Source organism: Sinocyclocheilus grahami, unplaced genomic scaffold (genome assembly GCF_001515645.1).
Source record: "Sinocyclocheilus grahami isolate Dianchi unplaced genomic scaffold, SAMN03320097.WGS_v1.1 scaffold1986.1, whole genome shotgun sequence".
NCBI lineage: Eukaryota > Metazoa > Chordata > Actinopteri > Cypriniformes > Cyprinidae > Sinocyclocheilus > Sinocyclocheilus grahami.
Genome location: NW_015507165.1, coordinates 50,065 through 74,515, shown reverse-complemented (window position 1 = coordinate 74,515; position 24,451 = coordinate 50,065). Strand labels below are relative to the sequence as shown.

The 24,451-nt window shown below is 35.9% G+C and overlaps 1 protein-coding gene across 16 annotated transcripts in view; it reads right to left on the bottom strand.

Moving 5' to 3' along the window:
* Window positions 1-24,451, bottom strand: part of LOC107573627 (muscleblind-like protein 1) — a 69,055-nt gene that overhangs the window by 23,995 nt on the left and 20,609 nt on the right. For 5 of the 16 annotated variants that reach the window (XM_016260055.1, XM_016260057.1, XM_016260056.1 and 2 more), the window contains one exon: window positions 9,541-10,140. In XM_016260055.1, coding sequence (XP_016115541.1) covers window positions 9,541-9,714 — 174 coding nt within the window. In that variant the 5' untranslated portion in view covers window positions 9,715-10,140. Of the gene's footprint in view, window positions 1-6,784; window positions 6,956-9,540; window positions 10,141-16,992; window positions 17,568-17,779; window positions 17,931-24,451 lie in introns of those variants that run through there. The other 11 variants (XR_001607544.1, XM_016260050.1, XM_016260059.1 and 8 more) reach the window with 7 other exon arrangements.

The following is a 24,451-nucleotide window of genomic DNA, read 5'->3' as shown; positions in this document are numbered from 1 at the left end:
TAAAAGGCTGCACTAAATCGGTTTGCTGTCTGGGAGAAACAATTGAGATATTAAAGAGATCTCATTAACTTCATGACTGAGTAATCTAACAGCTGGAGCCATATATTAGTATCTCAGAGCAATAAAGTGACTTTAGAGTTCAGTAGCAGAATAATGCTTAGCTTTGGGTTTTAATAGGTGTTTAGTGCACTAAAACCCTGACAATGGGTTTTTACCCAAAGAAATGCAAGCAGAGCGAGTCACACACAACCAAAAAGACCCTCAGAGTCTCAGAATTTGTAAGCTTGGGGTCAAAAATAGCCATATACAGAGAGTGAACACACACACACACACACTCGAGTTGATACGGGGTCAAAGAGATGACGTGAGTTTTAAAAGCTGTGAGTGTGTGCAACATGAGATTGACCCGGCCGCCATGATGACTTCTGTAGAAGCGGACAGAGTTTGGCTGAGCACTGGAGCTGTATTCCGAAGCGCTGAGGTCTTCAGACGCAGAAGATCAGCTCCTATAAACAGGCGGATGATGGTATTTGGAAATCTTTGGACTTGCAGACTGCAGTTTTGAAGCTGGTACAGTCATACATAACAATGCAAAGCCCTTAAAAGGCAATTAACACATGCTTTATGTCAACAAATGTCATAAAGTCACATGTTAATGTCAAGCGACATCACTGTACGCAGTAGCATTGACCAGAGATTCAGGCTTCCACACCTCACCATTGAAAACAAATCCCAAATAACCTCTCTTCTCAGCATCTAGCCTTTGAGATTTCATTCTTCTGAAGTCCTCATGTCATGCCTTGATCTGTTTGTCTTTTCTTTAGACGAGGATCAGTTTTTAAAGGGGTCATATGATGCGATTTTAAGTTTTCCTTTCTCTTTGGAGTGTTACAAGATGATCTGTAAAGTTGCAAAGACTAAAGTCTCAAAACCAAAGAGATATTCTTTATCAAAGTTAAGACTCTGCCACGCCCCCAAATGTTCACGGCATGGTTTCAGTAACTGCAGTTAGTGTTGAAGCAGCCATGTCAGGGAGACGCTGTGTTTCTAGGCGAAAGCAAAAGCACTTTATTTGGCCTTCCGAAAGTAGATGCATTTAGGAATCTTTAAGATTACTTACAACAGAACAGCAATGCATTTTATGGACGACCGTTTCGTGAACCTAGGAGAGGAGGTAGTTCTGACTTTGCTATGACAATCTGGCGCTTCTGAATCACCTACTGTTTTGTTATTAGTTTAAGTATTTGCTATTGGCTGTTCAAATGTGGAGTTTTGCGCATCGTGTGTGTGAGAGAGAGCGAGAGAGAGAGGGGGGGGGGGTCACATCCCAGGGGAGTCAGCTGTCTTAACCGTGGCTTGTGTACTGCAAACACATACCAGCTTCATCACTGTGTCTGTCACGCGACTCAGTTCCCCTTTCAGGCTCTGTCTTTACATTTATTTTGAAAGATAAAGCTCGCGATTATGGTAAGGGGCGTTACATTTCAGACGAGTGCTTGCGGTGTTCGGTCAATCACAATGCACTGGGTCAGCTGGCCAATCAGAGCAGACTGCGCTTGTCGGAAGGAGGGACTTTGTAGAAAACGAAGCGTTTGAGAGAGGCGGGGCATAGAGGACCTACAATAATGTACAGTATTTGAACATTAAAGCATGTCAACATATTCTGTTACACCAAATACCCAAAATAATGATCTTTAAAAAAGCATCATATGACCCCTTTAAGGGCAGGGCAGGTTCATGCTTGACGGATGAATGCTAAGGCAAAGCTGAAAGGTCCTTACAGCTAAATAGGTCCAGGTTTAAAGCTGAAGTTAGTTGTTTTTTTGCAGCTCCACGCAGCATTATGAGCTCAACCAATGATGTGAGGTTGAGGAGGGACTATCTGTCAGTTTAACCAATGGCAAATGTTCAGGAAACCTGTTTGAAAATAATTATTTTAACAAGTTTTGTGATGCTAGTGGCACAAAATTACACACTTCACATTAAAAAAAATTATCATGTGACATTCCAATATGCTGATTTGGTGCTCAAGAAACAATTATTACTATTATTATCAATGTTGAAAACACTTGTGCTGATTAATATTAGAATAGAAAGCTCAAAAGAATCACATTGATTTAAAATAGATATCTTTGGTAACATTCAAAAAATTTATCAAATTAATGCATTCATGCTGAACAAAAGTAGTAATTTATTTAAACTTAATGACCCCAAACGTTTGAACAGTAGTGTATTTGTGAGTAATAATGTAGGATAGCTATATTTTTCCATAGTCATAATAATGAGGTGACATGTATATACTTTCAGTTAGAATAAATTTTTGAACTTAAAACATGACTAATATTGCATTATATAAGATACATTACATTATACATGTTAATTCAAATAGCTGAAAATAAAGAAAATAACAAATTCAAAAATGGTATATTTTATGTTGTACATGTCGAACCTGCAAACTAAATGAATTTATCACATTTACCACAAAAAATAAATCTGCCGTTATGTAATTCAGTTCATTGAGTAAATGTAGTCTGTAGGCAACAAATAAACCAGAATTCAATTGAAGCGCGGTTGCAGGTGTACAAATATCATCTATTTTACATCGGCTTTGAACATCCTGTTTAGATTCATTCAGATTTGTTCTGCGTGACTGAACAAGGTCAAAGGAGCGTTCGTTACCAGCAAACAGCGCCATTAAACTGGGAAGATCCCTCTGGTACGTTGCATAATTGCACTAACTCGAGCCAAAATGGAGAGATAAGCGTTAAATGGGAGTGCTGGTCCTCCCTACTACTGGTTGATCTCCACTTCACCTCGGTCTTGTCGGATTGGAGCTTGTGAGGGCTGCTGGGAAGGGAAAGAATATTTGACTATATTCAGTCAAATGATTTGCATGGTATGCAAATGCACTGTTGAAAGCATAGATACTTATTTGTGTTGTGTTTCTGGATGAGCGTGTGTGTGTGTGTGTGTCTGCACCAATGTGTTTTAGATGCCTGGTCATGATACCTGTTCTAATTATATCATCTAAAAGAAGGCCATCCACGGTCTGCTCCAATCATTAAGCTGTGAGCTGCCCTCATAAAGCAGTGACATACATAAAACCACTATATGAAACAGATTTGACGTTTATAATGTGACGTACACTACCATTCAAAAGTTTGTAAGATTTTTTTTTATGTTTTTGAAAAAAAAAAGTCTCTCATCTAAAAATGAGCTCCAAGTGGAAATTATGATATTAAACATGACAAAAACTTTTTTTTCCCACTTCAAAGTTACAAATGCATTGCACACAAGTCAGGGACATTTACATAAAGTCACATGTTTTTTGGCCTCACAACGAGGTGTTTTCATGGATGAAGATGCACCTATTTGGTCCGTTTTGACCCACACTTAGATCCTCCTGTTTCTTCTGTTCCTGCCAAAACCTGTGCAGTGGCCATCTTGGCTCTGTGAGCCATTATGGCAGGTCTGTTTCTCGTTAGAGATGAGGAAACTGGCCAGCCGGCTCAAACACCCACGTCAGCTTCACTCACAAGCCACTTTTCCACTCTATGATCTTCCATTTCGCTCGGAGCAAAAGTGTAAAACAACACCAAATTCATAGCCGTTCTTCTCTCTCTGAAAACCACTTTTATTTTTTTTACAGATTCATTTTTCCTTCATATTAAAGCTCTTCTTTTCTGTCGGTTTTATTTACTTCATTTGTTGTCGCATTCGCTCTCTCTCTGTCAGTCTGGCTATATTTATACAGGCAGAGATAACAGATCTATCATTCTGTCAGATGGAAGGATGATAGATAAAGCTGAGCTTAAAGCTCTTCTTTTCTGTCGGTTTTATTTACTTCATTTGTTGTTGCATTCGCTCTCTCTCTGTCAGTCTGGCAATATTTATACAGGCAGAGATAACAGATCTATCATTCTGTCAGATGGAAGGATGATAGATAAAGCTGAGCTGTGTGTGTGTGTGTGTGCGTGCGTGTGTGTGGACTTTGGCCCACGGCAGTCAGCGTCAGCAGCCTCACAGTGTGCTTTTCATCCAGCCAGCACGATTCAACATGACCAAAAGAGTTGTTACACACACACACACACACACACACACACACACACACAATAGACAATGTTCTTCTGTCCACATCTGCACTGAAACAATTTCTTTACAATGACAAAAAGAGAGGTGTCACACACACACACACACACACTAGACAATGTTCTTCTGTCCACATCTGCACTGAAACAATTTCTTTAGATCTTTACCTCTCTTTCTCTCTCAAACAAGCACATGAGGCCAGTACTAGATTCACGACTCTCACTGGCCTTTATTCACAGTAGATCTTCTCATACGACTCAAGACACGTGTTCATAGTTCATCTGTTTTTCACTCTTCCTCCTTTAGAAAACAGTACTGTGGCTCTACCAGAGCTGGGGGGTATGATGGTATATATTATTAATTGTAACAAATTATCTTGCCCTTTAGTTTGCATTTATTAGGTTCCAAACAAAAGGTCAACAAACTAATGTTTAATATATTTAATATATAAACCTTTTTTTTTTCATTAAATTTACAGACAAAATCATTATGTACACTATTACGGTGATATAAAATATACGTGATATATTTTATAGAATAAATAAAATATTATATATAGCTATAATATAATATAACATTATTGTATAATACATTACAAGAAAATACAAGATAAATATAAGATAATTAAGTAAACACAATGCTATTCAAATGCTTGGGATCAGTATGATTTTTTTTTTTTTTGGAAATTAATACTTTTATTCAGCAAGAAAGCAGTAAACTGATCAAAAGCAAAAGCGACGACATTTATAATGTTACAAAAGGTTTCGATTGAAAAACAAAAATGCTGTTCTTTTGAACTTTATAGTTATCAAAGAATCCTGAAACAATGTATCATGGTTTCCACACAAATATTATACAGAAGTTTTCATAAAAATCAGATTTGTCATCACAGGAAGAAATTAGATTTCAAAATATATTAAAACAGAAAACACTTCATTAAAATTGTAATCATATTTCACAAAATGAATGTATTTTTGATGATAAATGCAGCCTCGGTGTGCATAAAAGACTTCTGTTAAAAACATTTTAAAAATCTTACTGACCCCCAAATTTTGAACAGTAATGTCTAATACATAATATAATATAATATAAAAATTAATATCTACTATGGTTTGGTATTACTCCCATATTCATTTACTGTCGTATTTACATACCATTTGAAAAAAAAGAAAAAAAAGAACGAATGTGTGATAAAAAAAATACATGGTATTATTTTCATGGTAATGTCTAAAAACCTATAGTGTGTTTTTGTAAATGCTGTATATTTTTTGAAAGGGTCTCGACTTCTGCATGTGTCCAATATAAACAAATGTGTGTGTGTGTATGTATGTGTGAATGAGTGAGTGTGTGTCTGTGGAGGGGAACACCTGAAACATTGCCAAGATTTCCCAGCAGACCTGAGATTTAGCTTGAACCCCCCTGCCAGTGTGTGTGTGTGTGTGTGTATTTGCTTTTCTCCTGCCGTGTAAAAATAGATGGAAAATTACAAAGTGGCATTCCCTACTGCTCTGGAAGGAAGTGGTCATGCACACACACACACACACACTCACTCACTCACTCACTACGTGGAGTTGTTTGCAAAGTCCTGGTGATACAAATGAACACCTAATAAACTCATAACTGATGTTTTAAATATTTCAGCAAATTTAAACATTTTAATAATTCAGCACATGTGGTATTTTTAATATTTAAATATATTTACTTATATGAATAATTTAGTAGCTCCACACTAAGCCAAACACTGGACGACATGAACCGGAGTAATGGATTAGTGGAAATTCACAGAAGCTCATTCTGGACAGATGTGACATAGGCCATAATTAATTTATCAAAGCATAAGGCGTAAACTGGAAAAACCTTTTAGACATGCTTGCTAAGACAAATCACTCTTATTATTGCTCATATGTTGGGTTAGATGGTTTGCAAAACTCATTTCATTTGCTCTACGAACATGAATGCTACATCAGATTATGTGGATTAATGAGGAAATGTGTGCTAAAAAACTCTTTGATGGAAGATAAAAAAGGGGAAAAACCCATAGATGAAAGACAGACATCACAAACACAATAACAGACAACTAGAGGTGGGAAAACATCCATAACAACCTAGCAACCAACAAGCAATACCCTAGCAACCACCCAGCACACCTTAACAACACTCTAAAAATGTTGTACATAACTTAGCAACTGCAGAAATGTCCAGCTCACATTTTCTTCAGAAAAAAATATTAAAAATGTATTTAAAAGAAATCAATTTAATATATATATATATATATATATATACACTTTTTATAATTTATTTTATACATAATTTTTATTTATTTTAAATGTGTTTCTTTTAAATAAGTTATAAGTTATATGAGTAATGTTTTAAGATGCTTGTTTTATTGGATATAAAATATGATGATAAACTTATAAAATACAAAATGTTAATTACTTAATTATATTTAATGCTAATAATTAAATAAAATAGCAACACTTATAAAACTCACATTAGCTGTGTTTAATTTTTGTCAGAACTTTCGTGTGAAATTAATTTATTAATTGTTAATTAATAAATTAACAATTGTCCATCGATTAAAATATCTTGTCATAACACAATAGTGTTTTCCCCTCTATAAACACCAAATAATTCATGTATCCAAATAGCAGGAAGTTGCGAGAACACCTAGTTTCTTCTGCTAGGCATTACAGACCTCTCTGTCTTTGTTGACTCAGACTTTCTGAGAGGGCCAGTCTTGGGGTCCACACTGATGGATGTGATTTTTGGTGTTATTAGAGGGAGAAGCAGAGGGCTCATGGAGGAGGATCAGATCTCTGTGGAGTTACTGGCTGGTATAAGGCTGTTCAAAACGAAGGATTTGGATCTGAAGAGAGCAAATACTCCGTTCAGACCTCAGGACGGGAAACGGGAATGACAGAAACACACGCATTAGTTTCTGCGAGCGGCCTCTCTCTGTATATGTTCTCATATTTTTGGGATTTGTATTATTACCAGTGGCTTTTTGCTGAATAGTCGAAGGGTTTAAAAAAAACAATATAGCTATATAATTATCAACATTAAATGAAAAGCATTATCGTGAATGCCAAATCACCAAAACCTTCGGGTCAGGTTCTGGGTGGTTTCAGAGTGCGTAAGCTGTACTGAGTGTATCTTTGACTCGACCAAATGAGGAACTGAACCAAAACCGCAGAAAAGAGCCGAGACCTCAGCCTGCTTTGTCCAAACATCAGAGATTCAGTGTGTTATTATTACAAGGCAGCAAATCACAGAATAATCAGTTCATGTTTAGTCTTCTTCTGTGAGAGACCTGGATTTGAACATTGTCGAAATGTTTTGCAACTTTGAGAGTTCGCAGGAACTTCTCTAAGCAAAACATTTAGGATTCCTATCATGTGAAGCCCAAGGCTTGTTCTTTTTGTGACAATGATCATCAGTTTCGATAACAATCATGACAACCATGGGCATAGCTTGTGGGGGGTCCAGGGGGGCCGTAGCATAGCTATTTAAGAATTGTACTAAATATTTATTTATAACGTTTTTTCTATGAAGTAAAAATGCATATAATGCAGTTAATAATACATGTAAAAGTGAATACGTAAAAGTTAATACATTTTAAATTGTTATTGTAAGTAAATTAATAAATCAAAACAAACTTAACGTCTCCCTCAATCTCATTTGCGTAAGAATTGTCATGTGATGAATCTGCATTTTGGTGGATAATAGACTTAACGGTAATGCTTGCCTGTTGTGTGGAATAAAATGATGTTCCGCGTTTTTAACAACATACACGAACTGTAGAGAAATCTGGTGACAACGAAAAACTCAGATGAAGATATTAATGCCGTGCTTAATGATTCCGGACCCAGACAATCAGATAAAGGTGATCCACAGGACGCAGCCAGTTTAGCCGCACACTACTTTTATGCCGACCATTTACATCCAAATGTTATTTAATTTTCACAGAACACAACCTTTAAATAGATTTTAGAATATAAACTGTTTATCGTCTATTCAATAAGACTAAATAAAAAGTGTGCGCCTCATTGTGCATTAACTTGAATCAAGCTCAACAAATGTCTGTTTTAAAAACAGTGGATGAGTAATTCACTCCTTGATTTGCTTAATAAAAGCCTCCTTTGAGATCGTTTTGACAGACATGTTTATTGTGCATTTTAAACGTGTTTATTGCGGCGAAATAGAAGCGCAGCTGTAATTCGTGGGCAATGCATGCGGTTACCATGACAACCTCACACTTGCCACTGCTCTATGTGAATGTGAATATGTAGATTTACTATAGCAAAACTAAAATGTGTTTAAAAGTACGTCTGACCAAATCCACCGGTTCGGTTTGGCCCCCCCAAACTCAAACATCAAGCTACGCCTATGATGACAACAATGCTTGTGTGTTGCCATGGTCCTCCCATAAGTACTGTGGTCTAGACTACTACGCTTGTAAAAGATATTCACATATAAAAGTCCCTGCGCTTTACAGTGAAGTTGATTTACATTTTTATATAGTGTGTGGAATGCTCATGTTAACATCCAAAGTAGGAAGAAGGAATTTACGGCTAAAGCCTGTGCTGTGTCATTCAGAGGTAAAACATTGAGCCATTTATACAGCCAGATAATAGGGAAACTAATCTTGCTTATTTTCATGCTCATAAAAGTGCTATTTGACTAGTAAAATGAGTAAACTAGTAAAACCTGGTAAACAATCTATAATTAATGAATGAATAAATCTGAATATTTGCATTAAAGGGAAACATTTCTTAAAACCAAAAATTGTTATGGCCTAGTAGTTGGCGCACATGATTTGATGTGAGCAACATCTTTCATTTTTGCTTCTCTTCCTGCTCTGCCTTTTCTGTCCTTTCTCAACCATGGTCATAAAAAGAATGTCAAAAATGGTATAAAAAAAAAAAAATAAAAAAAAAAATATATATATATATATATATATATATATATAAAATAAAAAATCTAAACAATAATAAAATATTAAAACTAAAATAATAATAAAAGGTCAGAAATAAAATGTAAAAAGTATATAAATAGAAAATAATACATGTAAAAAGAATGTGTCAAAAATGATCAAAAATAAAATAAGAGCAACCAATAAAATTAAGAAAAATTAAATAAAATTAAATAAATTAAATATAAAATACAGAGATTAAAAAAAATAATAAAATAGAAAATATATATAATTTATATATATATATATATATATATATATATATATATACACATAATACAAATATAATAAATACAAAAAATAAAAAATAAAAAACGAATAATAATAATAAATAGAATCATGTGACCAAAAGTGGACATTAAGAAGGATCAGACAGACAGATTTCCGCCAGAAATTGAAACTACATTTTGTTGGCATACATCTAGATACCTGAAATACCTGCAAATGGCTGAGGTGTCAAAGTTTGAGGTGTTTCTTACCTTCAGTGAGTCAAAGCACGCGATGACTCTCCCGTTCTCCACCTGGCAGCTCTTGGCGGGATGTGCAAACTTGCACTCAGCATCGGAGCGAGTGCACGTTCCACGCTGAAACTCCCGACACACCTCCAGCGTCAGCCATTTCGTGTCCCGCATGTAAGCCATGTTCATCGCCATCTCAACACGCTTTAGCGGCAAGAAAACTTCAATTCCTTAATATCCCAAAGTGCTTTGGGTGTGCTTGTGTTTGTCCTTTTAAGAATGTTCCTCTCCTTCTTAGATCATTAAGCTCCTCTTTCCTTGTGGATGCACACCAGGCCAAAGCAAAAAGGACAAAAAAATGTTGCTGCTAAAAAAAAAAGAGAGACCTGCAGTAATGGATCCCAAAGCAAAAATCCTTTAATCTGATTGGCTGATTCAATAGTGCCCACTTCAGCTCTGTGTGTTTGTGTAGGGGTCGTTTGGGGTCACAGGGATTGTGGGGTTGTGCGGGCAGTCCTTTCATTGATGTGGGCAGCAAGCAGGCAGGAAAGCTGAGGCTGGTACTATAAGCAGATCCAAGCAGCGGCAGACGCAAGAGAGGGCACGATACTCAGTACCCACCTGAAACACACAAAACCACAGAACAGCTTAGAAAGACCTTCCTAAAGGACTCTTCAGCAAACGAGTCTGTGATTAGATCCTTTCACAGCACCTTTAACTCTTCACAAAAACTGAACAGAACTGAATTAGAGGTGTTTTTGACTACCTGAAATAAAAAAGAAAATAGCATTTTGGACAACAGTTGGACTTGCAAACACAAACATTTACCTTGCAGACAGTTTGTATAGAGAGAGAGTGAGTATGTGTGTGTGAATGTATGCACTAGTCAACATTTGAAGTGGATCAAAGTTGTCCTAAAAACTAAAACCAAAATGTGTTCTTGTCTTAGGACAACTTTGATGAACTTTTTTGATCCACTTCAAATGTTGACTACTGTATACAGTATATACATATATATATAGTTATTTTAATTAATTAAATAATTGATTGACTCAAGTTTTTAATATTACTATCTCTAAAAAATATAAAATAAACCACCTAATAAAGTTACACATTAAACATATAAATACAAATACATATCTAATGAATTTAGGAAAAGGCGCAAAGAAGAATTTTCCTGGTTTTAAATCTTTGATAAATTTAAGATTAAAAAGTCTGGGTACTGAAATTATGGCAAAATTAAATTTAAAACAATGAAAAAAGCAAAAAAAAATAATTTTTTAATCATCTTATGGGACAGAAAAGTTCCCCTAACTGAAGAATCATCCATATATTGTATAATTCTTAATATTTCTTTTAAAATAGCATGTGGAATGGAATGCATTCTACAACAATAAGCAGTTCAAACTATATCATGCCACATACTCGTCATGAGGCTATCACATGACATCTGTTTACTTCAGCTAGCAATGTCTAGTGGTTATCCTCTCAGAAATAAACATTTTCCATTTTGGATCCAGTTTCATGTAAAAACTGATTAAATTGGGTACATCACAATATGAGACTCAATATTCAATGCACATTATACTGCATACTGCATATTTTGGCAAATAAAGTAGATTATCCAAGTACTCCATGCATACAGAAAATGCGCAATTCACTGGAATTGTACTTGCATACTATTTAGGCCAGACAGCATGAGTAGAATTGGAACGCAGCCCATCCTCCACTTTATCTCTCTATGTCACTCGCCCTCGCTCTGTTTCTCACTCATTCTCTATTAGACTCTGACCAGCTGAATAAATCCTTCACACTCCTAAAAATGCCAGAAATGCACTGAAGTCTGTAGAATACCGTCGATCCGAGCAAATAAAACACTGTCACACACATTCCTGGCCTAACACACACCTCACTGACACACACACTGGGCTCTTTCTTACATAAACAAACACACACAATGCAGCCCTTCACAATCTGAAGTTTCAGTCCAGGTTGAGCAAAACCAACCCAAATAGCACATCACAGCTGAAGCTAAGAGCTGTGACGTATAGTTTAACAGAGACTGAGAAGGTGGAAAGTGAACGGCGAGGTAATTTCCTGTTTCTCTGAAGTATTGCACGACTCGCGGTGAGCCAATCATAGGAAGAGATGAAGCAATGTTCTCGGCTACATGCCAGTTAAGAGCAGCAGCCCAGTTTGAGAGGGGGTGAGAGAAAACACCTTTACAAAAAAAAATCACCATAACTTATATGACATAGTTACTCCAGTTATTGTTATTAAAACTGTGCTATTAAAACTGTGCTAACTTGGTATTAGCAACCAGTTACACTTAAAAAAGAAAAGAAATTGACAGCAATGACAAAGTTTCTTACACAATGAGACATATCTAGAGACCAGAATATGACTGAGACTTGAAAGCGGCCTCTTTTGAATTGGGACAGTAAGAAACCACCATAAAAAGTAACCAAAATACCCTAGTAACCATCCACTACAAACTGCTAAAAACCAGACTGAACTTCTTGGCAACAAGGTCTGCATGTGCGAGCAACACTAACTATATACAGAAAATGTAAAAATTATGTTTTTTTAAATTAGTATTTTTCATAAATTATATAATATAATTATATATATAAATAAATAAATACATGCTAAAACCAATAATAAATCAAATATAATTATATTTATTTTATAGTTTTTTTATTTAGAATATATTACAGAATTACAAATATTTATAATTAAGAATATATATATATTAAATATTTAATATATTTATAAAACTATATTAAAATAAATAAATAATAAAATCAAAAATATAATTAGAATTAAATAGTTTCTAATAACTATTCACTATTTAATTCAATAATTTATTCTAATAATTTAAATAGTTTCAAATAAATAAATAATATATACATGTTAAAACAAATAATAAATTCAATGAAATATAAATATTTATTATTCTATTTATTAGATTATTTTTAAACATGTATTTATTTATAATATATAAAAAATAAATAAATAAATACAATTAAATATATCATTATAACTCAATAGTTTACAATAAATGTTAAAAACAAACAAACAAACAAACTTGGTTCTTAAGCAGAAATATGGTTATCGTGAAGATATGGGACAGAAAACTATCTGAAGTTATCGGGAAGTACACTATAAAAGAAAAACACACGCATGTGTACACACAAAGAGCTTTAAAAGTAGGGCTGAATGATTAATTATATTTACGATAATATCGCAATATGAAAAAATTAGATTTTTCAACCGCAGAGGCTGCGATTACACTGTCACGTGACACGTGAAAGTAAAGAGGTGTGTTCGACTTGAAGATCGATCAGTGTATATGAAATCAAAGTACGGCAAGAGAAAGCCTACGTGTCTACACTGGATGCGGTGCGGCGTGACAAATCCCAGACAGTAAACTGCTGCTGCATTCTATTTATGACGTACTGACACAAATTTGAAATGATTTTCAGCGGTCGCTTTGTCACGTCCAGTGTAGACAGACTTTAGATGTTGCGGCGCGACACGACAACTGTCACGTCCGGTGTAGACATGGTGTAAGGAGACGTCTGCTCTCTTATAGCTCTCGCGATACTTTGATGTAGGGGTTGACCGATTATCAGCGCTGATATTAAGCATTTTTATGATTATCGGTATCGATCATTTTCAAAACCGATTTGCCGATAAAATAATTTAATTTTGAAACACGCTATTTGGCTCTGATGCAGCCTGTCGGAACTCACCACTCTGTGGCCTAGCGCAATCTCCGCCCACCGCTCATCTGATTTGTTGAGAGTCACATCGTATCGTGACTTTGCTGGTGATACAAAGCCCTAGAAATTACTGTCACATAGGCCAAGATTAAGATACTGTCACGTAGGATAAGATTGGGATGACAAAAATTGAGACATTTCAATATGCTTTTGAACCAAGTTTGCCTAAAATAGGCTATTAGTGTTATAATTTCATTAAAATAGTTGCGGTCTTAACAACTTCTACAATGGAGCTATGAAGACAATAAAATTATTTACACTTATTATATACATTGTGCTTTTTGAAGTTAATCAATTGATGTGCATTAGATGATGAATTGAATAGTCACCTCTTGTAGGTTATGATTTAGTCATCAGAAAATAATTAATGAAGAATTATGAGAGGTTATGCTATTACACATACATTTCTAACATGTAAATTATTAAAGCCAAATACTTACACTTCCCCAAGCTGTTTAGCTGTAGTACAGTATTCATAGGCTTAATCATGAAGCATACAGTGGCCCCACTTTTAACTCTCTCTTTATATTATTCTTATTGTAGATGGATGCATGGAAGAAGACAAGAGTAAGAAGTGCAACCAACACCAGGGAAGGCAGTTTTTGTCAGAGCCCTTGTTATTCTTAATTTTGACATTCATTTTCATTTATACACCAGACATACAGTATATATCGGTTCAAAATACCGGTTAATGGTCTACTTGGTCTGTAATAATCGGTATCGGCATCAGTCCCAAAAAACACATATCGGTCGATGCATGCATCACCTAATTTCATCGTAACATATAGGCCTGGCCTACCGAAAAGAACATTTATGTTTAATCTATCTAACATTGTGTTGGTCATACTATACAATGATTTATTGCTTGTCTTTGTTGAATAATATAGAACATAAAGAGCTTTAAAAAATAATTGCATATTAAATTGCAATCACAATATTGGTAAAAAAAAATCGCAATTAACTTATTTTCCAAAATCGTTCAGCCCTATTTAAAAGACACAGATGTACACACATATACACACACAAAGCACAGCCCTGTTTATGGAATGACATATTTTAATCCGATAAGACTGGATTCCTGGGGACGCTGAATACTCCAAAAAGCCTAAATTATTTTGTGAAATGAAAAGAAAGTGATCGCTCTGGATAATGTGAATCCATGAGCCTTGCAGCATGATTCTGATCTCGCATTAAACAGGCTCATGCCTGCATTATCCGTGTTTACTGAGAAGAGGAATAATCACTGTGACAATTAAAGTAAATTCATGCTCAGACTTGGATTCTACTTTAAGATCCTCGTCTTCACTTGAACATAACAATGCTGTTTCTTTGGTCCCCTTTTTTTAGTTAAATGATTTGGCTATTATGTCACGTATATCTCCCACAATCCTTTGCAGTGGAATAACAATTCTTAGAAGTTGCTGCAAGGTCAAACAAGGAGAGAAAATAAGACCGATAGCGAGGGAGAGAGAGAATGATTTGGAAGTGTGCCAATCAAAGCCCATTAAAAAGTCAAATATTTTTGCCACTGGGAGGAGAACTGGATGTTATGTTCTCTTTTCAGAAATGGAAACTATTTCAATGATTCACATGAAAGAGATATTAAGTGTTTCAATGCTTTTGCACTTTGGCTTATGGCTTTATTTACATCTGTACTGATCTCTAATATGCTCCTGCCAGTGAGAAATGCTTGATTGAACATTTGATTTCCTGTGGCTCTGTTTGTAATTCAACAGCCGTGCAATATTAAAGACCAGCTTTTTAAATGGAGGAATTATAATGAAAGGTTAAAATCAGTCTGAGTTTAGTCTGTGTCTAGGAAACAGAAAACAAACTCTCCCTGCATAGAGCTTTGACACTTCAAATATGCAGAGTATTAATATTAAAAAAGCAGTGTTTGATGGAGATTTTAAATCACATCTGTAAACAAACTAGCTACATCCTAAGCATAATGGGAAATTGTTACCATTTAAGGCTGCAAAAGTGTGTCATTAACAACACTTTTATAAATAGAAGGATACAGAACTGCAAAACTAACCAAGAAGTATATTTACAGTATGATGTCATAGAACTTTTATAAGTTCCAAAAATAACTTTATGCAGTTTGTTTTACATCATATATAGGCTAAAGCTTTTGTTGCTTGAAAGAACCCAATCTGCTGATCTTCAACTTTTTCAAATCTCTAAAGCACCTTATAGCACGAACCATATAGCAACCCAAGAACCTTATAATCCAACCTTGTAAGAACCCAAAAATGAAGGTTATATGACGCACATCACCATTATTTTTATGATCAAACCATAGCACTAAACTTTCATGAACAAATCTGCCAATTTATTTCAGAAAAATCCTTAAAACCATAACCTTATAATTACATTTTGAAGAATGTGGGTAACCAAGTAGTTGACGGTAGCCATTGACTTCCATAGTATTTTTTTTCCCCATATTATGGAAGTCAATGGCTAACTTTTTGGTTACCCACATTCTTCAAAATATATTTTTTGTGCTCAGCAGAAGAAAGAAACTCAGGTTTGGAATGACATGAGTGAGAGTAAATGATAACAGGATTTTCATTTTTGGGTGAACTATCCCTTTAAGGTGTCTCTTGAGATTCTTCTGAATCTGGGTGGAGTGCTTGATCAGAAAGGTGTGCGGGCAGCGGAGATGGTTATCTAAACCACAGCCTTCCATCGTTTGACTCAGATGTGTGTAGGTGATGATTGCCATGTTGGAAAGGGTTGAAAATAGTATCATCGCCATGGTTACACAGAACAAAGCTTCAAGCAAAAGCCCTTCTACCCAGTAACTCAGAAACATTCACAGCTCTAAACGTTCTACAAAGCTGCGTGAATCGGAGAGGTCAAATGTTAATGATTTTTTTAACATACCATTTATTACCTATTCAAATGATAACGGTTAGCAATTCAGTTTGATAAGAGTTAGGAATTTATCAAAACAATAAGTAATTTTTTGTAACGACGCCCTCTAGTTGTTGAATGCACAAACAAATCTTGACACGTCCAACATGCGGCCGCCATCAGACATATTTTTATTAGTGGCATTAAAGACAACAGGCACATTTGCATGCAAAAACACCCCAAATAAAATGCGAAGACGACAAAAATGGAGGATAAGACGTGTTCGCGAGGAGATGATGAACAACCAGATGTGCTATTACGATACCTAACATAGGTGCAACACATTTATCATCTCAACAGTTGTTTAACAGCTAGCATATGGGATTAAACCAACAATTAATTTACAAGAATCTTTTTAGATCAACTATACAATCCATGATAATTCACAGTTTACATCGCTAATGGAAAATTCAGCAATTTAGAGCTAGTCTAAACAGAATCGGATGCAAAATATAGTGAAGTGTGCTTGCATGTGCTTATTTTCGCAACACTTTCACTTTCTCAACTACAGCACACCACCGTCAAAACGCAAAGACTTGGCGCCAGACCACCCTGACAGAACGTTTATTTATTTTTCTTCCCCCCCCACCCCTACAAAAAATGGTATCTTCAAACAACTGAAACAATTGCTTTAATCATACGCCACCAATCAGCATTGACTTCTCAGCGACGGCGTTCGTTTCTAAATACTCTGCAGCATGGTGAAACAATAACCCGCGCAAGTGCACTAAAAGTCAGCATAACCTGTTCTTAAGCAATCCTTCCTTACATGTTTCTGTTTCAGTGCAGCTGACGAGCAGACCTGTGAGAGCTCCAATCCATATGTTTCTCTCTGCAGTGAGAGCGTGTTCAGCATTTACTTACATGACTGCACAGAAGAGTGACGCACTCAGACAGAAGTGAAAACCTGCGTCAACATCTCTCTCCCCTCTCTTTTCCCTCTCGCAGACAGTTACGCTCTCGCACACACGCCCCTGTGCAGTCCCAGGGTGCCTGACTGGGTCCTATCGCTCTGAAATCTAGCACGAGCCATATTAGGAAACAGCAGTTAAACATGTCACACGTAATTTACATGCAGGGGGAGTGGAGAGCGCGGCTCTGTCATAAGAGAGAAAAAAAAGAGAGAAGAAAAAAAAATCCCTGCACACGCTGGTACGTGCATAATACAAACAGAAGGGAAGTGAGACCCGAGAGGGGGGTTTCAAAAAGGAGAAGTGCTCTCAGGTTCAACAGTTAACCAATCGCACGCTCGCCACTGTCTAAACAAGTAGCCGGTCGCACAGGGTTGGGGGGAGTTTCCTGCCAAACGCACACACAGCCGTGCAACTTTTTCGAATGCAGCTGAGATTCCCCCCCCCCGTTGTGCCGTACTGTTTGCGATCGCCTAGACATAAAGTGCAGTTCACCACAAAGGCACCCTATAAAGTCAAAAACAGCCCACACACACTGAACAACCCCCAATCCCACACATACAAAGCATGCAAAAGTGGTGCAATGCTGTTAGAACTGCAAAAGACAGACTGACAGGAGAGACAGTACAGAAAAGCAGTTCCTACCTCTCACATCATGATTAGTATTGAGCGCGCGTATGTGTGTGAGAGATCAGACACGGGCGGCAGGCCGCGACAGCAGAGCCTCAGGCACCGGGTGGACCATTCTCAGAGAGGAGGAGAAAGAGTGAGAGACAGAGCGCTTAGGCTGCGTGTGTGGCTGAAAACAATGACTTTATTCAACAATTCGTCTCCTCCACGTCACCCTGGTGCCATTTTGGAGAGTATCCAGTATCCGATGTCACATGGATTATTTTACCGATGTCCTTGCTACGCTTTTGGACGTTGATTGTGTTAATTACATTGCTGTCTATGGGAGGGTCAGAGAGCTCTCAGAATTCATCACAAACATCTTAATTTGTGTTCCGAAGATGAATGGAGGTCTTACGGGTTTGGAACGACATGAGGGTGAGTAATTAATGACAGAATTTTCATTTTTGGGTGAACTATCCCTTTAAGCACATTTATTTCAGAATGCAAAACTTATAACTTTCTGGGTCGATTTATCTGAAAAAAGTTGATAATAGTTTATCTGTTAGGGCTGATATACTTGTGTGGCGAAAATAAATACACTTTTTTTAATTGCAGAGAGACACAATGCAACCAAAACATTAGCCAAAACAAAAATAAAAAATGTTTGTAGAGGTAAATCAAATGCATGTCATTCCAAATTATATCATTTGAGTAATTAAAACAGAATACAGAATATACTAAAATACACTAGAATACACAATATAACTAAAACATCTGTTATTTATGCCATTAATAATGCCTTTTAGCATCTTTGTTTCAGCTTTGTGCTTGTATCTAATGGGTAAATAATAAAACATAACCTTACTTGAATATAAATGGAAATATCAATGGACATCATAAAATGAATTCTTGTTAAAAGTACAACTGTAAAGTTGATTTCCCCATGTCTAGACATCAGGGTGGTTCATGTGGCCATTTAAACACCTAATAAACACAATTTTAGTCGTACACACTAGTGTACTACTTTCCTTTTAATTTAAAACATTCATGTGAACTACAGTAGGCCCGATATCAAAATGTTTATCCTGATTAGGTACTCTTTGGCTGGGATCAGTGATACATTTATGATCATTTATGCAGTTGACACCAAGACCAAGGCTACAGTCCAACTACGGTTTATATTAACAAACACACTCATACACTCTCATTTCACTCTGACTACCTCTTTCCCCATTACCTTCAACTAACCGATTCATTCAGATATTACACATAAGGGAAAATATGTCTTATTCAATAATTCCTGTCTTTTTCCTTTTTCCGCTCATACTTTCGTGTCCTCATACTTCTAAAAGCTTGTTCTGGTATTAAGAGTGATGAAAGTGGCAGAAATAGTCACACGAGAAGAGAAGACGGTCATACTTTCCACCGAAACAACTCTCACTCGCTCTCTAGTTGTATGATAAATGGAAATCTATTAGCAGACTGGCCAAACACTCAAGCTTTGCATCCCTTTAATTTTGCATGTGCATCTCTCTAAATGACTGGAACAAAACGAGCTAAAACTAGCTAAATGTTAAAACTTATTAACGTTTTTTTCCAATAACATAACCATAAACAGTCTAGCATTGAATTCTGTAAAGCTGGGAAGTCTGATTCATTTCAGTGAATTAGTCTATTCATAGTGAATCATAGTAAATAATGATTTAGTGACTGAAGTAAATAATATGCTGATTCATTTTAACCGCTGAATATTTTTTATTTGAAGCAAAATTTTTAGCCGAACACTCCTTTTCATCGCTATGCTTTCAACTTTGGTTATTTAAATGAGTGTATTTTTCAAATTTTATCAGTTGAATTTATTGTATTATAATTGAGTTAGGTTAAATTAGGTTATATAATTAAGTTCAATTCCTGTCACCAAAAGTTATATGTAAGGAAATGCTGTAATAGCAAAGTTAATCTGATAGATCTGTCTGTAATATTTTTTTAATGTTTGAAAGAAGTTTCTTATGTTACCAAGGCTGCATTTATTCTTTGATAATGGATTCTTTGATGACTGGAAAGTTCAAAAGAACAACATTTATATAAAATTTCTGTAACATTATAAATGTCTTTACTGTCACTTTTGATCAATTTAATGCACCCTTGCTAAATAAAAATATGAATTTCTTTAAAAATAATTAAAACAAATATTTTGAACTGTAGTGAATATTTATACTGATATTAAATTAATACAATATAGTTTTTATAGCTAGCTACTCTTTCAAAAGGGCAGCTTGACTTAACTAAGATATATTATAATTAGCTTGTCGTCTGTTAGTTTCGTCAGTTTGACAGTTTCGAAGTACCTTCTGGTGTGCACAAACACACATGTGCATGCCTGCACAACATAACACGTACAGTATGTATTCTATCAATGCATTATAATGGATAGAGAAGTGAGTTAAAGCACAAGCTGACTGAGGTGACTTGATTTATGTCGGTCAGAGCTCTTCAGAGTTTTCTTGACCTCTCTGCGCCAAACACACTGACTCACCAAACAGACATCTAGACGCACACATGATCGTCAAACACACTCATTCAGATAGAATTTTCTTGCTACAACCACGACGTGCCTCTCTTTCTCAAACCCTCATACCATCTCTCACAGGTCTCTCTTTAATGCTTCACCATTTACAGCTTAAACGTGTCCGAGTGAACAAGTTGAAAAGAAAGGAGTGAAAGTGATTGGGTGTGGTGTTTACACAGTTAGTCAAAGTCCCTGGGCTCGGCCATATATAGTTTACAGAAAGAGAGGCTGGGAATGCTGGTGTAAAACAGTCTTGCCTAGGCAAATGTTTAACTAACAGCATAAAGTCTGGTCCTCAATTCCCAGTTTAGACTAGAAGAGACTGTCTAACCAACACTAGCATTCAAATTTAGGGTCGGTAATATTTGTAATGTTTTTGAAAGTAGTCTCTTATGCTCACCAAGGCTGCATTTATATGATTAAAAACCCAGTAAACACAGTAATAGTGTGAAATATTATTATAATTTAAAATAATTATTTTCTATTTTAATATATGTAATTTATTCCTGTGATACAAAACTCAATTTTAAGCATCATTACTCTTCTCTGTCACATGATCCCTCAGAAATAATTCTAATATGATGATTTTCTGCTCAAGAAACATTTATTATTAAGAATAATGTTGAAAACATTTGTGCTGCTAATATTTTAATGATTGGGCATTTGTGTTATTAACTTTTTTTTCAGGATTCTCGAATAAACAGAAATCTTTTGTATCATTATAACGGTTTTAGTATCTGTCAAAACTTAACGTTATTTTAAAAAATAGTTTTAAATGGTAGCATGTGCCCACAGTTTGTTTTGTTTTTACATGTCGCAAATTAATGGTGGGATAATAAATCATACTACAATATGGAAAAAACTATCTCTGTGTATATTGTATGTGATATGGCAAAAACGTTGTATAAACAACAGAATTTCTGCCTGTCAAAAGGTTTCAGGATTCTGTCTCCAAATTAAGAACATGATCATCGGATATTTTTAGGATCCAGATATTTTAGTCAGTCATGTTCATAGTTTGGTGACAGAATCCTGACAAAAAATTGTAAACTCTCAGTTCTAACTAGTTTAAGTGACCTAAATAAAATTGTATGTATCTATCTATCACCAGCAAAGTCACGATATGATACGTATCACGATACAGAGGCCACTGTACGATACATATCACGATACAGGAATGCACTGAATTTCACCAAAGCAGAATTTAGTAAAACGGCTGTTTATTAAACACTGCATACTATAGTGCCATTTCTAACTATTGGCAGAGCAGGCAGCTGACCTCTGCATATGAAGGGCCTCCATAACTGTACCACAGTACAATATACGTAATGGCATATGTTTCATGTTTACATTGGGCACTCCCCACCAGGTACAATATTCGGATTGTTTGCATCTTGTTTTTAAGCCCATAAATAATAATGTACTCGTTCTAATAAATTTATATTGTAATGTACTCATACTAATATATTTAAAAAATCATCTTTACATTGCTGGTAGGTTATCATTGCACAAATTAACACAATTTCTACATTTAAAAAAATTTAAATAAAAATTAGAAGAGTTTTAAACTAATGCGCTGTCCTCACTGTATCTCACGCTCACACGATTTTATTCACTCACACAGATCCCGTTGCACACGCGCGCACACAAACTTTTTAGCACTGCCCCGCAATTTTATCAATAAAATAGCTTAATCACTCAAGAGCTACATTATCTTTCTCAACAAGGAGCTGGTAACATCATCGTTACTAAAGGAATTAAAGCCACGGCTTCACTGTTAATAGAGAAACGTGGCAAAACGGTGGTAATTCATCCATACACAGCCTCTCGCTCTCTCTCTCTCGTGTAAATAAACACTTGATAAATCACACTTTTCTGATAAAAGAATATTGAAGTGGAGATCGCTAAACTGCAAGCTAACCGGTGTTTTCAGAAAGCAAGTGCGTTTATCCACAGTGGAGAGAGAGTGCGTACATATATGGTTGCCAGGTTGACAAAGATAAGTAACACAATTAGCAGATATTTCCGTATTGCGCAAGTGTGAAGCTCTGTTTCGGGGATTACGTCTCTTCATATCAGGCAACCCCCGGTTGTGTTCCTCTGCGACCATATTAAATTTTGCAGTAGCCTATATATTATGCTCTATTCATTGTTTTTTAGAAACCTAGCACTTTTCGACTCCATTTTAAACGGTGCTCTCGTATTCAAATTAAGCGTGGTCCACTGCTGCACATGTGCCACAATATCAATCCAGGGTCAGCTGTATCGATACTCATATCATCAAATCTCTGTGACGATACATCGTCGTATCGAACACAGCACTACAAGTATCGAAGTGTGCACAGCAAACTTTGCCAAATCTAGTGATTAGTTCTTCGACTGTATCAACGGGTTACCTTGATTTCCAAATGGATTTATCTATATTTCCAACAGACACTTTATTTTAAAAATATTTTTGGTTTATTTTAGATAAACCGATGCCTAAAACCATGTCCACTGGGTCTGGCTTCACTCACTCCAGCACACTAGGCATGGCGGTGTGGAGAAAAAGTCCCTTCTGGTGTTAAAACCCATTTGGAGATTACTCATGCGGCTTACGCGAACACGGGGCCATTTTGAATCATGCAAAATATGAAAGTCACACCTGAACATGGAGCGGAGACAGGAAGTTCACCTTCAGAACAGGAAATAAAAACCATAAGGTGGCAAAGACAACTGTCAGCACCATGTTTACCAAAGATCACTGCATGATGCCTTCATTCTGAGCTCCCAAATCTGTGCCAGATACACACACTGACTGAGGCAGAAATTTTCAGTGCACAAAAACCCTCAGTCTAAGTCTCAGTCATAGCAATGCCTGTTTCTCTCTCTCTTTCTCTCGTCTCAGCACTGGTATGTGTCAGGATGCTGTAAATTGTGCTGGATGGTGGATGTGAACTCTTGCTGGGTTAGAGAATATTCTCGTTACTCAGTAAGTCTGGACACCTCTCGCCATCCAATAACCTCATTTAAACCTTGCAAACCACACCCTTTTCTCTTGCACGGTCCCACATATCTTTTATATTTTATTACATTAGCTATCTGAGCAGAGCTACTCGAAGCTAAATTATCTATTAAATTATTCAGTAAAATTCCTGCTTTTCCGAATATTACACTGTCTCTCTCTCCGCAAAGTTTGCTAAGACTATGCTTACAGACAACAGCTATCATCTGAATAACGTAAATGCGACTCTGGGGTTCGGCGCTGGGCATCGGTGTCTAGCTGCATTGCTGAAAGTCACCGGCGAGGTTTCAAATGCCCTTGATAAAAGCAGCATTGTGCTGGCCTACTTTACTGATTTATCGAAGGCATTGAGGCCTTGAGTTACTACAGCACCCAAACTAAAGCACTGCCCTACATCACAGTGCTACAACCACTTTTATAGCAGAATTACCTTTGATGATACAATAATCGGTTTGCAAACACTATTAAAGGATTTCTAAGCTACTCTTTAGTCTTTGTCGATTCATTATTTAGCTCTAAATAATCTAAAGCTATAGCGAACTGAAATGCTAAGACAGCAAAACTCTCGGTGTTCTTCAGGTTTCCTCATCTCTGGAGGCCTTCTCCTCACAGGTAACAACACTGATGCTTTTTCATGGCTGTCTGATTTACAGAAACATTCTGGGAAGACTATATTTACACATTTGCAGTGTCTTCATCACCCCGTGTATCGATCTCTTTTAGAGAAGTAATAGCAACACTCTTCTCATAATTGTTTGAGTAGCAAAAACTTAATAAATGTAAAGTTTTCCTTGTTAGTGCTGTCTTATACATTTATATTTCAACATATTGGCATGATTTACCAAATGTAATATCCACAATTCAACCATCACTAAATGCATATATTTAAAAACAAAAAAAACACACACAAATATCAAAATCATACTAATAATTAGTTCTTTTAGTGGCCCAGTTGTTGTAGTTGCTACAAATACATATACATATATTAAAGAATGAATTTTTTCATTAAATGTTATGCTTTCTTAAGTTATAGCTATTCATTTATGAAATGTATCATTCTTTAAAATTATATATATATATATATTAGTGCTGTCAAATGATTAATCGTGATTAATCGCATCCAAAATAAAAG